This window comes from Bos indicus x Bos taurus, chromosome 5 (assembly GCF_003369695.1).
Source record: "Bos indicus x Bos taurus breed Angus x Brahman F1 hybrid chromosome 5, Bos_hybrid_MaternalHap_v2.0, whole genome shotgun sequence".
Lineage (NCBI taxonomy): Eukaryota > Metazoa > Chordata > Mammalia > Artiodactyla > Bovidae > Bos > Bos indicus x Bos taurus.
The window spans coordinates 69,100,181-69,116,509 of NC_040080.1; the positions used below are offsets into that span (position 1 = coordinate 69,100,181).

Here is a 16,329-nt window from a genome sequence, read left to right on the forward strand (position 1 = left end):
TTTTAACCTTAAATGATGAAAATTTTATTCAGAAAATGATACATTTGAGTAAGGAAATGAGTTTTAGCATTTCTGATGGCATTCAACATTAATTGTAAAGACAAAAGGAATTTAAAATACAAATACTGCTTGGGATTAAAGGTTACAGTTAAACTTTAAATATTTTTTTGATTCTTCAGCTTTAGGATCTTCCTTTAAAAAACAAACTGTAAGCAAAGATATTAAATATATACCTTTGACATTTTCTATAGCTATACTCTTTTGCTTTATAGCTGATTTAAGTGCTGCTAGAGACTAAGTTCAGAAAAGGCAAAGGCACCCCACTCCAGTACTCTTGCCTGGAAAATCCCATGGACAGAGGAGCCTGGAAGGCTGCAGTCCATGGGGTCGCTGAGGGTGGGACACAACTGAGCGACTTCATTTTCACTTTTCACTTTCATGCATTGGAGAAGGAAATGGCAACCCACTCCAGTGTTCCTGCCTGGAAAATCCCAGGGACGGAGGAGCCTGGTAGGTTGCCATCTATGGGGTCGCACAGAGTCGGACACAACTGAAATGACTTAGCAGCAGCAGCAGAGACATAGTTTATGTGTATATGTTTTTTAATAAAGTATAATTTTTACTTAGATGTCTATACAGTTATAAGTTGTAGCACAGGAAATCCTTCCTTCAGAAGTTAAAAATTACTCAGCAAACTCAACTTTATAAACATGTAAAACTATGTAAATATATGACTATATCATCTTAAACCAGAAATTGAGCATAATAGTTAATTGCCTGTGGTAGTTAGGGAGAGGAATATGATCAGGGAGGTGTCAGGATGGCAGGTATACAGTGCACTATTCTTAATGTATTACCTATACTTCATGTGTGTTTTGGGAGTTTGTTTTTTGTTTTCTGGTCAAGCTGTATGGCTTGCAGGATCTTAGTTCCCCACCCAGGGATCGAACATGTGCTCCCTGCACCAAGGGCACGGAGTCTTAACCACTGGACCATCAGGGAAGTTCCTCACATGTGCTTTTTGTTTATAGGAAATAATTTAAAGGTAACTTTGGCTTCCCCAATAGCTCACTGGGTAAAGAATCTGCTTGCAATGCAGGAGACATAGGAGATGCGAGTTCGATCTCTGGGTTGGGAAGATCCCCTGGAGGAGGAAATGGCAAACCACTCCAATATTCTTGCCTGGAAAATCCCATGGACAGAGGAGCTTTGTGCGCTACATACAGTCCATTGGTCGTAGAGGGTCAGACACGACTGAGCAACTAACACACCGCACACAAAGATAACATTAGTGTTTTAATTAGCATAGTTTATCAACAACAAAGAGTCGGACACGACTGAGCGACTTCACTTCTTCATCAACAACATGGTTCCATGAATTTTTTAAATCAGTATTTCATTTGTATATGTATTCTGAATCAGGCTTACATTTTTACATGGTTAATATCCAAATGCCAACTTAGAAATTGCCTGAAACATATAGTCCACAAAAGTATATTACTAAGTATACATAGGTCCCCTTCTTATGACTCATTCACATTGTTATACTGCAGAAACCAGCACAACATTGTAAAGCAGTTATCCTCCAAATAAAAATTTTTTAAATTATTTTATCAATAAAGAAGTATATTACTAAGAATATATAGAACAGGTAACAAAATTGCAACTTTAAAAGAGTTGATAAAAATGTAGTGTAGAATATATGCAAATTTTAATGCCTTGAATTTGCTTCCAGGCATATTTTCTATATTATAGTTTTCCTGTGGAAATTTAGATACTAACTTGTAGAGATCACTTATTTCTTTTGTTAATTATTTTGGTTTTTCTTCTTTGCACAGACTCACCCCTACTAAAACCTAGAAGAGAGCCTTCTTTTTTAGATTGGAAGATAATGAAAAAAGATTCTGGGGTTTTATTTTAAAATATAGTTCACCTCAGCCTGTACCTTTCATTTGCTAGAGGTGATTTGTGTCTACCCTAACTATGCTGCAGTAGGGAACTGCAGTCTGATTTTCATACATGGTTCTATCATTTATATCTTAAAAGATTTTCTAATTTATACAGTGATAATGTAAATAAGGACAAATTTCTTCTTTTTTTAAATTTTAAATTTATTTATTTTAATTGGAGGCTAATTACTTTACAATATGGTAGTGGTTTTTGCCATACATTGATATGAACCAGCCATGGGTTTGCATTTGTTCCCCATCCTGAACCTCCCTCCCTGTCCCATTCCTCAGGGTCATCCCAGTGCACCAGCCCTGAGCACCCCACCCCGTCTCATGCATCGAACCTGGACTGGCGATCTGTTTCACATATGATAATATACATATTTCAATGCTATTCTCTCAAATCAAAGCCCCTGACAAATCATATATAATCTGTAATTTGGAACTGTCTTTGTCTCTGTTCCTCAGTATTTGCGTAACAATAGTTGACTGAGATCATATATCAGCATGTTTAAGAACAACTATAACCATTTATTGAGCATCTGTTTTTTGCACAGTACTTTTACAAGCAACAAACAGAAAACATACTCCCCAGATTCAAAAAACTTCTATCAACTTGGTTTAAACTTTTTTAATGCTTTAAGTCATAGAACCAGTGATTTTCCTTGTAGTTTGTTACCGTCTTTCTTTCTGTCATTGCCGACGTCTTATATTCAAGGTCTCTTTATCTCCCTTGACCCGCTTTGAAATCAAAGTGCAGATACCTCTTTACCTTGTCTACTGTGTCCTATAAGTCACTGCAGAGTTGCTTTAGTTATTTAGCATATACAGCTAATCTTCTTAAGCTATTTTAACTTCAGCGTTAAGGAAAAACACTCTATTATTGTCTTATTTGCAGGTGTTAGTGATAGAACAGAAAAATGAAGATGGAACATGGCCAAGGGGTCCGTCTACTCCTAAGTAAGTGCTCTCACCTTTTATGGCTTAATACATGATTTTGAAGCTTTGATTTCAGATAATACAGAATGATAGAAGAACGTAATTATATCCAACTATATATCCAAATGTATTTAACTTTTTAATACTTTAGTGTTTTATTCTAAGTATAGGAGTTGTCTAAATTTGCACCTAAATTAATATGCTGTAATTTAAAAGCTTTCCAATACTTTCTTTTAAAATAATGTATAAATGTTATAAATGTAATGGTGCACTAATACAATCAAATCACTAAACATTTTGTTTAATATTTTTCAAGCTTTTTGTGATTTTTTTAAAGTGTCTGTTAAAAGAATATTCTTTATCAAAATGAATCTGATGTGAAAGTAATACTTTTTATTTATTTAAATAAATAGAGTATAAAAGTACAAGTAGAGATAGAAGAGTTTTATTTTGATGGTAAAAGAGCAATGAAAAAATTAGGAATCTTCTATTAAAATTTTTTAAATTATGGTAAAAAAAACATAACTTGATATCTGTCCGCTTAACAAAGTTTTAAGTGTGTGCACTTGCAGTATTGTTAACTGTAGGTACATTGTTCTACAGAAGATCTCTAGAATTTATTCATCGTGTAGCAATCTTTATTCCTGTTGAACAGTAATTCCTCATTTTTCCCTTCTTCAGCCCCTGGGAATCTCCATTCTGCTCTCTGTTTCTATGAGTTTGACTAGTTTGCATAGCCTCATACAAGTGAAATCACACAATATTGTCTTTCTGAGAATTGTCTTACTTTACTGGACATATTATCCTCAGTCATATGGACTTATTGCTTTTTGAAAAAAATCTAGTCTTTGATAGCTTTCATGAAGTGAAATACGATTATCTCTGTATTGTATAGCCTGCTTATATTATCCTTTGCAAAATTTCAATTCTTCTGATTTTTGCATTATTTAAATACAGTCCATGCTATTAACAAAGCCATTGGGCTGGATGTCTGTAGGAATAAGATCATCTTTGCAGGGCTTAATAGTAACAAGGGCTTCCCTGATGGCTCAGTGGTAAAGAATCTGCCTGCCAGTGCAAGACACATGGGTTTGATTCCTGGATTGGGAAGATCCCCTAGAAAAGAAAATGGCAACCCACTCTAATATTCTTGCCTGGATAATCCCATGGACAGAGAAGGCTGGTGAGGCTACAGACCATGGGGCCATAAAGAATCAGACACAATGTAGCAACTAACCCACTACCAAGCATACTGTCCCTTAGGACGTTCATCCATGTTATCAAATATGGCATGATTTCGTTCCTTTTTCAAGGCTGAATAAAAGTCCTTTGTATATTTTCTTTATCCATTTGTCCATCAACAAACATTCAGGTTGTTTCTATCATCTGGGCTATTTTAAATTATACTACTATGAACTTGGGAGTGCAGATGCCTCTTCAAGATACTGATTTCATTTCCTTTGTATGTACACCCAAATGTGAGATTTCTGGATCATGTGATAGTTCTAGTTCTAATTTTTTAAGGAACCTGCTTACTGTTTTTGTAGTGCCTATACCATTTTACACTGCAGCAGTTTACAAGGGTTCCAGTTTCCCCACATCCTTGCTGGCTCTCGTTTACTTTTGTCCTTTTGGTAATAAACACCCTAACAGGTGTGAGGTGGTATCTCATTGTGGTATGATTTGCATTTCCCAGTGATTTCTGATATTGAGCATCTTTTTAACATACTTATTACCTGTTTGTGTGCCTTCTTTGCAGAAATGTCTGTTCAAACAAGCCCTAGACCCATTTGTAAATCTGGTTATTTGAGGGTTTTGCTGTTGAATTGTAATGAGTTTCTTATATATTGATATTTTGAATATTAACCTCTTATCAGATATGTTGTTTAAAGATTTAAAAACAAGACCTGAGTCTATAAAGCATGACATTGGTCTTGGCAGTGATATATTGAATATGACAGCAAAAGCACTAGCAACAAAAGCAATAATAGACAAAAGGGACTATATCAAACTAAAAAGTTTGCACACAGTAACAGAAACAATCAACAGAGTGAAAGGGTAACATGCTGCATGGCAGGAAGTATTTTTACTGGTTTTAGGATTTTCAGATCCACATTTCATTATCAAAAACACTTAGGGCTAGTTGTATTTCAGTATTTCGACTTTGTAGACATTTGAGAAGTAATGTGTCACATGTGCCACTTACTATTTTACTATTTCTGTAACGTCCAGGGAGACTCTCATAGTTAAGCACATTAGTATTCATTAAGTATTCACACCGAGCAGGATAAATAAGGAGTATAAATAGCTCATATCAGTTCAGGTTAGATTGCCCTTAAGGGAATCATGGAGATTTTTTTAAGTTTTCAAAGCTTTTGGAATTTCAGATTTTCTGATGAAAGATTGTGAATTTGTGTTTTGAAATCCTTAAAATAACGGTTTTTAAATTTATGATAATTTAGTCATTGTTAACCAACCTAGCTAATAAAAGAGAACAGCCTGCCACTTAATTTCCTTCAGAACTAAAATATACCTTTAGTGAGTTATTCTCTGTCCTTTTTATCTTCTGTGAAGTTTATTTAAATTTTTTGTAGGAATATGCCCAAGTATATTAATTACATTTTATTTTTACTCCACTTAGTTGGATGTAATACAAGAGTAGAAATTACTTTAGAGAGATACTAAAAAACACATGGTAGAATCATGTAGATTTCTTGATGCGTTTAGTTTTTAGAAGTTAGGAATATTTTCTTTGTGAATATTCACATTTAGTGTTTAGATCAGAACTACTATTTTTTTTTTCTAGCTTATCTTTAGATAGTTGTATACCTGTTACAGCTTTAAATAACTTTGCTTGTGGGTTAATATAAAAGTCCCTTGAATTTCAAAGATTGATAGATCTTTTCAACTTAAAATTACTGATACTCACCTAAGAGATAAAACTACATATTAATATTTTATTTTATTATCTTCGTTCCTATCTGCTAGCACAGTACTAGTTTTATTTAAACAGCTATAGTTACTTGCTTTTGTAAGAGAAAACATTGTTTATTATATAATACTTTACACACTATACACATGTAGTAAATATTGGTAAGTGAAGGTACTATACCAGAGATATACACAGAAGTACAATTGAGTCCCATTCTTCACTGAATCAGCCAGTTTTATAGGAAACCCAAATATTAAAACATGTAAAGTTTAAGTATTCATTCACTGTAAAATGTGAGAAATACAATATAGCAGTATGTCATAAATTGCCAAATGATAGTTTATTACTTAATATTATTGTATTAAAAATGCAAAAAAAATTGTAATTAGCATCTAGTATATGGAAAGACTCTCAAAAAACTAAGAATAAAAGGGAATTGTCCTAACTTAATAAAGCCTATAAGTCTAGAATCTGTAGCAAACATGTAATTGAAAATTTTCGAACCCAAAATAAATAAGATTAGAAATTTTAAAAAGAAATAAAATACACTATTTGCACATAATAATACTGTCTTCATAAAATCCAAAGACAAGAGACTAGAACTAAGAGAATTCAGCAATACTATATAATATAAAATTAATTTATAAAAATTAACAGGTGTTTTCCATACCCATAGTTCAATACTCTTTAGCTTAGCTGGTAAAGAATCCACCTGCAATGCAGGATACCTGGGTTCAATCCATGGGTTGGGAAGATCCCCTGGAGGAGGGCATGGCAACCCACTCCAGTGTTCTTGCCTGCCTTGAAGAAGTCCCATAGACAGAGAAACCTGGCGGGCTACAGTCCATGGGGTCATAAAGAGTCAAGACATGACTGAGCAACTATCACAACACAACATATAATAAGTATTTTTATCTTTATAGGCCATAGGGTCTCTGACTCAACTATAACTGCTGATACAGCTTGAAAGTAGCAGTAAACATTGTGGAAACATATGGATATGGTGTGTTGCAGTAAAACTTTGTTTTTAAAAAAATGTGGATTTGGCTTGTGTGCCATAGATTCTTGACCATGATATATAACATTAGTAACCCACTTTAATAAGATAATTTGGATAGTATCTGTGACTAAGGGATCACAGAACATAGTGTGAAAATTAATGTGTTTGATTACATTAAGTATTTCTGTTAAAGGAACTGTATACAAAGTTAAAAGTCAAATGTAGGTTTTAGAAAAATCTAAAGCCTACAAGGGAATAATACTATAGTGTGCAAAGAACTGCTGTGAATTAACGGAAACAAAGCAGATAACCTTTTATAAAAATAAAAGATTAAAAAATTTAAAGAAGGGGACGCCCAAGCGCTGACAAGTAGTGAGGTGGTATACAAACTCTCTTGTAAAATTAAAGCATGAGATACAACCTAATAGCCATCAGAATGACAAAAACCTAAAAGGGTGCTAGTAAGAAGTGTTTGGAGAGTTGTAGGAGACGACTTAGGTACTGATGGTAGAACTACAAACTAGTACCATTCTATAAATCAGTCAGTGTTTAATTAAATTAGGAATGCTTAATGCGTCTGACCCAGCACTCAGTGGAATTTTTTACACAGGTCCCTGAATATATTATGCAGTCTTTGTAGCTGCATTGTTTGTGATAGTGGGGATTTGAAGGCAGCCTCGCTAAATATCTTTTTCAGGTAGAATGAATAAGAAAAATGATGTTGATGTATTGTGGAAAACCAGTGCAGTAAGTAGAAGTAACAGTGGTAAGATCTTTAAAACTGAATAAACTTTAAAACATACAGTTGAGAGAAAAAAATAAAAACAAAATGAAATTTAACTTAGTATCATTTAGGTAAACTTGGAACAGAACATATTATATAAAATTATAATATTCAAGAACATTGAGAAGGCACCTGAAGTGGAGGAAAATAGTACAGATTACGGGAAAAAAAAGTTTGAGGAATTATCATTTACAATTGAAGTAAAGATGCAAATTCCTTTTTTCTGGATAAATGCCAGTTTTTTTTTAAAAGAGTGAAATTCTGTGTATTCATTGAAGTTACTACATTATAACCACATGTGACTTAGACAAATTCAACTGTAGCAGAAGGCATGTAATTTTAAGGTCCTCAAAAAAGAAACTTCAAGATATTAAAATACAGAACAACTGTAACACTTAGAATTGTCATCATGTCTGTCAGAAGACAACCCTTGGTCCTCCGCATAGTATGAAGATGCTAGTTCTAATAACCACCACTAATCTGGGGTCTGTCCAGTGCTCATACTGCTTAGCACATAAATACTTCCTACTTAGAGTGTCAAAAGCCAAGGAAGAAATCATTAAAAGCTGTAATATGGTGATGAAAGGAAGAGTCACCTGTTGAGTTTGTTAAAACACTGTTACCTAAGCCCCATCATTAGAGTTTCTGATTCAGTAGATCTGGGTTGGGCTCGTGAATTTGCATTTCTCATAATAAGCTCATAGCTGATTCTAATGCTGTTGATCTGTCACACTTTGAGAAATTCTGTAGATAATGTTTCTTAGTATGTATTGTGTGAACCACTATAGACAGAAGTTTCCACAGTCCTTCCCACCAGACCAGCGAGTATAAATCTTTATGAGGGGACTCAGGAATCTGAATTTTAGGTGCTGCTTATGAAGAAGAAAATACAAGAACACCACTACAGTAGGCATTGAGAGAAAGCATGTTAGTATCTGTCTTGACTTTTCTATACTACTGAAAACTAACTGTTCTGAAGGACCTAAAAATCATACTAGGCCCATTTCTATCAGAATGGAGACAATATATCCTAACCTGAGGAACTGCTAAATATAAAAGCCATATTAAGCATAAAATATAATTTTTTTTAAAACATATAGTCCTGTTTATAAAAATGTATTAACCTACGACAACCCAAAATCTAATTGGAAATCTTAAGAACCGACCTAAAAATTATTCAGAAGTTTTCTATTTTTATCTATTCAGATTTGTCTGCTGGATATCAATTTATAATTTTATTTTTTCATCTTTATATTCATGCTTTTTTTTTTTAATTGAGATGCTTAGTTTTTTCCAGAACTTGGATTTCTAATCTAGTTCTTATTTAATTTCTTAAAACTGCTCAAAAACACATTATTTTCTAATAATATTTTATGAAAGCTTCAACCATTGTAATGTTTTTTCTGTTGTGTTAAATTTGACTATCTTTCCGAAAATGTTGTCATTGGGTGGATAGTCTTATTATTCAATTGGAGGTGTGTAGCTAGTTACAGCTTATATTTTTTTTTTAATTATTTTAAAATAGAGTAATTCTAGAATCCTGTGTGTTCCTAAAGAGAGGAGAAATCTAATCAGCAGATTACCCCTTACTCTTGAGAAAATTTGTTTAATGTTAACACCTTATCCCCTAGTTAGAAGCAGTATAACTTGATTAATTAACTAAATTGTACTATTACTTTTTTTCTGTATGATTTCATTTAGGTATAATTGTCTCAAAGAGTGCTTTTGACAGTACTAACATTTTAGAAATTAAAATATCCATATTTTGCTGTTTTTCTAAAATAAGTAAAAATTCTTATAAAAATAGCATGAGAAGTTGTTTTAATTCAGACATTTTCATTAATTGCTCAAAAATACTGACAAGAGATGTGTAATTAAGAATCTGTTGAAAAAAGTAAGGGTCATTGATGACTGAAGAGGCAGTTTTCATAAGCTAGAAAACATTTGGAGAAGAATCCGAAATCAACCAGGTAAGACATGACAGGCTAAAATAAATCAAATAGAAAACTAAGCCGGTAGTTCTTAACTCAGATGTTGGCCCTCTGCCATCTGTGGTGTTCTGATTAGCAGAATTCCAAGTTGGTGACTGAGCACTAAGTATAAACTTCATCTTAGTGGTATGTTAATATTTTTACAGCACTCTGTCCCTGAATGCTCTACTTGGAGAGAGGAAACATTTTATAAATAAAACCACTGCATACTACTTTTTATTTAGGATAAACAATAAACATCTAGGTGACTGTAATAATTGTTTTGTTTTTTTTACACCAGCTGTTTTGATTTTGTATCTGTTTAAATATAGGTAGAAAAGCCTAGCATATATTTCTTTAGGACTTTTTAAAGACTTATTAAGCCCAGTTTGCATGTGTAGTAATTGCAAGGTTAACTGTATAAATGGATTCAGAAATGGTGGATAGACCTGTTCAATTGAAAATTCGTACTAGGAAACTCTTGTGAGATAAAGTATTGTTTTCATTTTAATAACCTGAATAGACACTTTTTAAGTATTTATAAGCAAGACAGTCTCTGTTTATTTGAAACAGATTTGGTTATGATAGTTTTACTTCAGTACTAAAAGAACAATTGTTATTACAGTTCACAGAAAGTGCTTTCTTAAAGTTTCTGTGAAAGTATACAAATTTGTTACCAATTTTAACCTTGTTCAAATATTGAAAGGTGAGGGACTGAGTGATTTTGGTTGTAGGAGTTGAGAAGATGGCTCAGGAACCAGTTTTTCATTCCTTGTCATTCAAATTCATATTTTTCAAATTAATAACATCTTCAATTTAAAATGCAGCCTATGAACCATAAATCTAGAGTAACATTCCAAAAGCTGCAATTTGTTGTCATTTTTAAAGATATTTTGAGTCTTTATAAATTTTCTTTCATGCTTCATCTCATTGGTCTGAGTAAGAAAAAGACAGAACACAACATTGTAAATCAGCTATACTCCAATAAAAAAATTTTTTTAAGAAACAATGATTTTTTCTGAAACTAAAAAGTTTAAGGTAATGGAACTGCATAGGATGCAGTTATTATGGGCAACCAAAGCTTAGAAAGTAATGAGAATTACAGGAATGGAGTTACATTCCTGGAAGTGAGAAATATTACTGAATTATCTAATTAAAAATGTAAAGAACTGTATACTAAACCTTAAAAGTGTCCCTAAGTAATGATATAAGACAAAAAGATAAAATGAATAATTCTGAAGATTTAGGAAATCTTGACTCTTGTTTGGTCATAAAGGCCAAGGGGAAAAAGAGCTTATAGAATAAAGGGAATGGTAAGCAGTGTATTTAAATGATGCAGAAATTAGAGGGAGACAAGAGATTCCGTGTATTTGACAAATGAAGACAGCATGATGGGAATAAGAAATAGAGTATAGGGAAAGAGGGGATGAATACCTAGTCAGAAAATGGAACACCTCATATAGATCACTCATCATGAAATGTACTGAAAGAAGAAAAATAAGGTGGTACTTGGTTGGAAAGGCATTATTCCTAGAGAGAGAAAAAAAGTATATATAAATATATTTATTATTTAAATATATACATCCTTTCCTAGCTATTTGTTACCTAATGATGAAGGCAGCATAATGGTGGAATGAAGTTCTTGTGTATTGTTATTTACCAAAAACTTGATTTTTTCCAGCTATTTTAGTGGTCCAGACCCAGATATTTTTTGGAAATGCTTGTGCTTGTATTGATACATAAACACACACTTCCCATAACTATACTTTGTGGTTCCTGAATTTAATATTCACTAAGATCTTGAATGTGTATACAGATTTTCCTTTAAAATTCTGAAAATGCACATTGATTAAATAAATCTTTGTGTAAACACTACCTATTTCTTGTTGTGGCAAGATAATGTATAACCTAGTACTATGTCTCCAAGTTTTACCAAAGGGAGCATGGTCACAATCAAGCTTATTAGTTAGTGTTAGATTTAATATTTAAAAGCCGTATCCAAATTAAATTGAAGTAATGACATTTAGATAGTATATTTCATGCATAAATGAAACTTACGTATTCAGTTCTCAAATAGATGCTTGATTCAGAGGTACTCACAAAAAATTATTGGATACTTTCTTTATCCTGTGGTTTGTTCCAAATGTTTGAACAATTTACAGTGACACATATAAGTCAAGGTTGACTGTATGACTAGATTAAAAAGTCAGGACGAAAATAAAAACAAACATGCATAGTAAGATGAAATCAGAGGAGTTAGCTGGTAGGAGCAGAAATTGCTCTTGGAATTAAGGTAAGGGCTCTTGGAATTACTAAAATTGATCTGCAAGTGTAAGGACATTTTTGGGATCCCTATTCAGACTAATTCAATTTTTGAGACAGTTGGGGAAAAAATGTGAACATGAACTGAATATTAGTTTGGGGCAGACAGTAGTATCGCAAAAGATCTCTTAACCTGCTGGGGAGACATACTGTAGTATTTACAGGTGTACTTATAAATTTAAAATAGTGCGGCAAAAACATGAATGTGCAAGTTGAGGGCTTTATAAATAAAATGAGTGGTAGAATGTTAATAATTTTTGAAGCTGAATGACTGATACTGGGCACATGAGGACATGTGTGTGAAAATTTTTTCTGTTAAGACAGCAGAAAAATTGGGTTGCAGTTTTGGTGTTGAGAGTGATAATGATTAAAGAAAAGTAACTAATTTTTTTTAAGTGGAATATTTTGTCAGATCCCATTAGAGCAGTCAAAATGGGAAGCAAAAATTACGTTATGTGAAGCATCATATATGTAAATTTTCATAAGTTCTCTTTTGTTTAAGTATTTAACATGCCACCTGACAGAAAGGAGACACAAAGCAAATGCTTGTTGAATTGAACTAATCTGTATCTCACAGCAGTAAAGGTGCTTAATGTTTCAAGAGATTTAAATTTTTTATTTTCTCTAAGAACTTAGTTTAGGATGATTGTTAGAAACTGGGAAAGTTAAGATCAGTCTTGTTTTTCTTAATAATTTTTGTTTTTTAATGTTAAATTTTAAAAATTTGGGTTTTATGTCATGTTTGAAAATAAAAGTTTTAAATTAGATATGTCAGTATTCAGACTTAATTTCTTTATATTTTCATTGCTCAATATATATTAGATTTCCATGTATGTTGAATATTTAGGTAAAGTTGTGTTTTTCTGTTCATGTAAGAATTTTAACTTGGCCTTGAATTATAGGCTTTTAGCTGAAACGCTGGGAATAGGGGAATTAAAATACTGCATTCAGTTGTCAGGGGTGAAGTTTAATTTTCCCACTTCATGAAATCAATTCAGTTGCGCTGTTTTACTTTTTTCTGTCTTGTTAAGAGACGATTCACTGTCTTATATTACACTTAGCCCTAACTAGCCAAAATGAGTTTAATGCTAGATAACTGGCTTAGCATCTAGTTTGTGCATAATATTCTAAGCATTTTTTTTTCACTCATCTCTTTAGAAAGCTGTTAGTGCAAAGTTGCTAGTAAACAGTGTGATTCCCAAATTGTATTAAAGAAAGAGTTAGTGTTCAGGCTATAATCCACAGATTGACTAATCAACCCCTAAATTAATTCCACAAATACTAGCTAGATTGGGCTACGTGTAATCTAGGTCAGAAGTTGGAATCACAGTAGATAAGTGATCTAACTATTAACAATAATGTCTGTATCAGGATTTAAAAAGTTTTATCAAACTTTTCTATTTACCTGTGGACCACATCCATCCAGCTCTGATCTCTGTGCTCTTTAAAAGCAAGCTCTCTACCAATGGATTTATCCGAGTGTTTCCTTGACCTTGCTTTTCCTTCATTATCAACTCAATCCTGTGTATATAAATGCCTTGCATACTGCCCATATATAGTAGACACTGGTTAACGTTATTTTGTGCTTTTGTTTCTTTTCCAGTATCATTTTCCAAGCTAACTGATAGATATAAACAAATCTCTCCCATCTTTAAAAACAAGACCATTAATTTCCTCTGAATATCATTTAGTTTTTCTCCCTTTGATAGCCAACTTCTTTAAAAAGGCACTGCTTACTATTCCTTATCACCTATTCAGGATTTGCTGCTAAGTCACTTTAGTCGTGTCCGACTCTGTGCGACCCCATAGACGGCAGCCCACCAGGCTCCACCATCCCTGGGATTCTCCAGGCAAGAACACTGGAGTGGGTTGCCATTTCCCTCTCCAATGCGTGAAAGTGAAAAGTGAAAGTCAGGTTGGTCAGTCGTGTCCGACTCTTCACGACCCTGCAGCCTACCAGGCTCCTCCGCCCATGGGATTTTCCAGGCAAGAGTACTGGAGTGGGGTGCCATTGCCTTCTCTGTAGCAGAGTCCTTATTGAACTTTTTAAAAACCTAATTTATTTGATCTCTCTCTTTAATACTTCTTTTTGATAGCTATCTCGTACAGAAATTCTCTTATTTTGAGACCATTATACCAGTTTTTCAGGACTCTGACCAATCGTAACTGGCTGGCTCTCTTCCCCTCTAGGGCTGCCTGCCTATTTTTGCACGTTTCATACTGCACAACTCTGGGGACATCATTCACATTGTAATCTGTAAAAGGCCCTCTTTGGCACTGTGCAGTTTTATCTACCATTGTTTTTGTACTATTGGTGCAAATATCTACCCAGTGAAGGAAGTCAGATTATGTTTAAATAACATGTTGGTGTTTTTGTGAAAATAGTTTTGACCTCATGGACTGCTGCCTGGAAAAGATCTTGTAGCCCGCTCGGTGTCCATGGATTGCACCTTGAGTACTGTTTTCTGAATCTCCAAGACATGTTGCCTGTGCCCACTCCACTGTCTTAGTCCCCCTTTATTACTTCTCACATTTGTTGTTCTTATAGTCTCCTAAATGCTCTTCCAGTCTAAAGTCTCTTTCTGTTCCTCATGAGTTAACTTTCTAGAATACAAATTGGCTATGTTGATACTCTTGAAATCTTTCAATATGCCACAGCACAATTGGATAGAATCCAGATTCCTTCAGAGGACATAAGAGGTTCTTTATTATCACACCTGCCTTACTAACCTCTGTTTCTAACACTGCACACTTCCTACTCTTTCTATTTATTGATAATTCCCTAACGCATCATGATTTCTGTAGCTCCACACATTTTCACATACTGTTCTTTGCACCTAGAATACTCTTATGTTCCAGTTTCCACCTACCCTTCCAGCTGTGCACATTTTAAAATTACTTCATGTACTACCCACAAAATTTGATTTTGTTATAATTTTAAAATTTGTTTTAGAACTTAAACTGTTTTATAGGTTGCTTGTGTCATTTCTCCGTTAGATTATGAGCTATTTGAGATCAGGAACTGTGTCTGTCTTTGTATTGCTGGACTTAACAAGGGCAAGAAATCCTGTACTGTCTTGGAGTAGAGTTGCTAATGAATAGTAAAAACTGACAGATGGGCAGAAAAAACGTTACACACACACGCACACACAGACACATACGCACACTCCCCACCTGCATATGGGTTTCCCTGGTAGCTCAGATGGTAGTGAATCTGCCTGCAATGCTGGAGACCCTGGTTTGATTCCTGGGTCAGGAAGCCCCCCTGGAGAAAGGGATAGGCTACCCACTCCACTATTTTGGGGCTTCCCCTGGTGGGTCAGTGGAGAAGGAAATGGCAACCCACTCCAGTATTCTTGCCTGGAGAATCCCAGGGACGGAGGAGCCTGGTGGACTGCCGTCTATGGGGTCACACAGAGTCAGACACGACTGAAGCAACTTAGCAGCTGGTGGGTCAGACGGTAAAGAATCTGCCTGCAGTGTGGAGGACCTGGATTCAAACCCTGGGTTCAGAAAATCCCCTGCAGAAGGGCATGGCACCCCACTCCAGTATTCTTGCCCAGAGGATCCCCATGGACAGAGGAGCATGGCGGGCTACAGTCTATGGGGTTGCAAAGAGTCGGACACAACTGAGCAACTAAGCACAGCACATATATACCATCAGTTCAGTTCAGTTCAGTCGCTCAGTTGTGTCCGACTCTTTGCAACCCCGTGAACCGCAGCATGCCAGGCCTCCCTGTCCATCACCAACTCCCAGAGTCTACCCAAACCTATGTCCATCAAGTCAGTGATGCCATCCAACCATCTCATCCTCTGTCGTCCCCTTCTCCTCCTGCCCTCAATCTTTCCCAGCATCAGAGTCTTTTCAAATGAGTCAGCTCTTCACATCGGGTGGCCAAAGTATTGGAGCTTCAGCTTCAACATCAGAACTTCCAGTGAACACCCAGGACTGATCTCCTTTAGGATGGACTGGCTGGATCTCCTTGCAGTCCAAGGGACTCTAAAGAGTCTTTTCCAACACCACAGTTCAAAAGCATCAATTCTTCAGCACTCAGCTTTCTTTATAGTCCAACTCTCACATCCATAAACATGACCACTGGAAAAACCATAGCCTTGACTAAATGGACCTTTGTTGGCCAAGTAATGTCTCTGCTTTTTAATATGCTATCTAGGTTGGTCATAACTTCCCTTCCAAGGAATAAGTGTGTTTTAATGTCATGGCTGCAATCACCATCTGCAGTGATTTTGGAGCCCAGAAAAATAAAGTCAGCCACTGTTTCCACTGTTTCCCCATCTATTTGCCATGAGGTGATGGGACCAGATGCCATGATTTTAGTTTTCTTAATGTTGAGCTTTAAGCCAACTTTTTCACTTATATAAATATATATATGTGTGTGTGTGTGTATATATGTGTGTGTGTGTGTGTGTGTGTA

The 16,329-nt window shown here is 34.8% G+C and overlaps 1 protein-coding gene across 5 annotated transcripts in view; it reads left to right on the forward strand.

The window, feature by feature from the left end:
• Positions 1 to 16,329, forward strand: part of USP15 (ubiquitin specific peptidase 15) — a 128,936-nt gene that overhangs the window by 61,654 nt on the left and 50,953 nt on the right. For all 5 annotated transcript variants that reach the window (XR_003511169.1, XM_027542415.1, XM_027542413.1 and 2 more), the window contains exon 6: positions 2,848 to 2,909. Coding sequence is in view for 4 of the 5 variants with exons in the window: in XM_027542415.1 (XP_027398216.1) it covers positions 2,848 to 2,909 (62 nt within the window). In the remaining variant the exon portion in view is untranslated. The remainder of the gene's footprint in view (positions 1 to 2,847; positions 2,910 to 16,329) is intronic.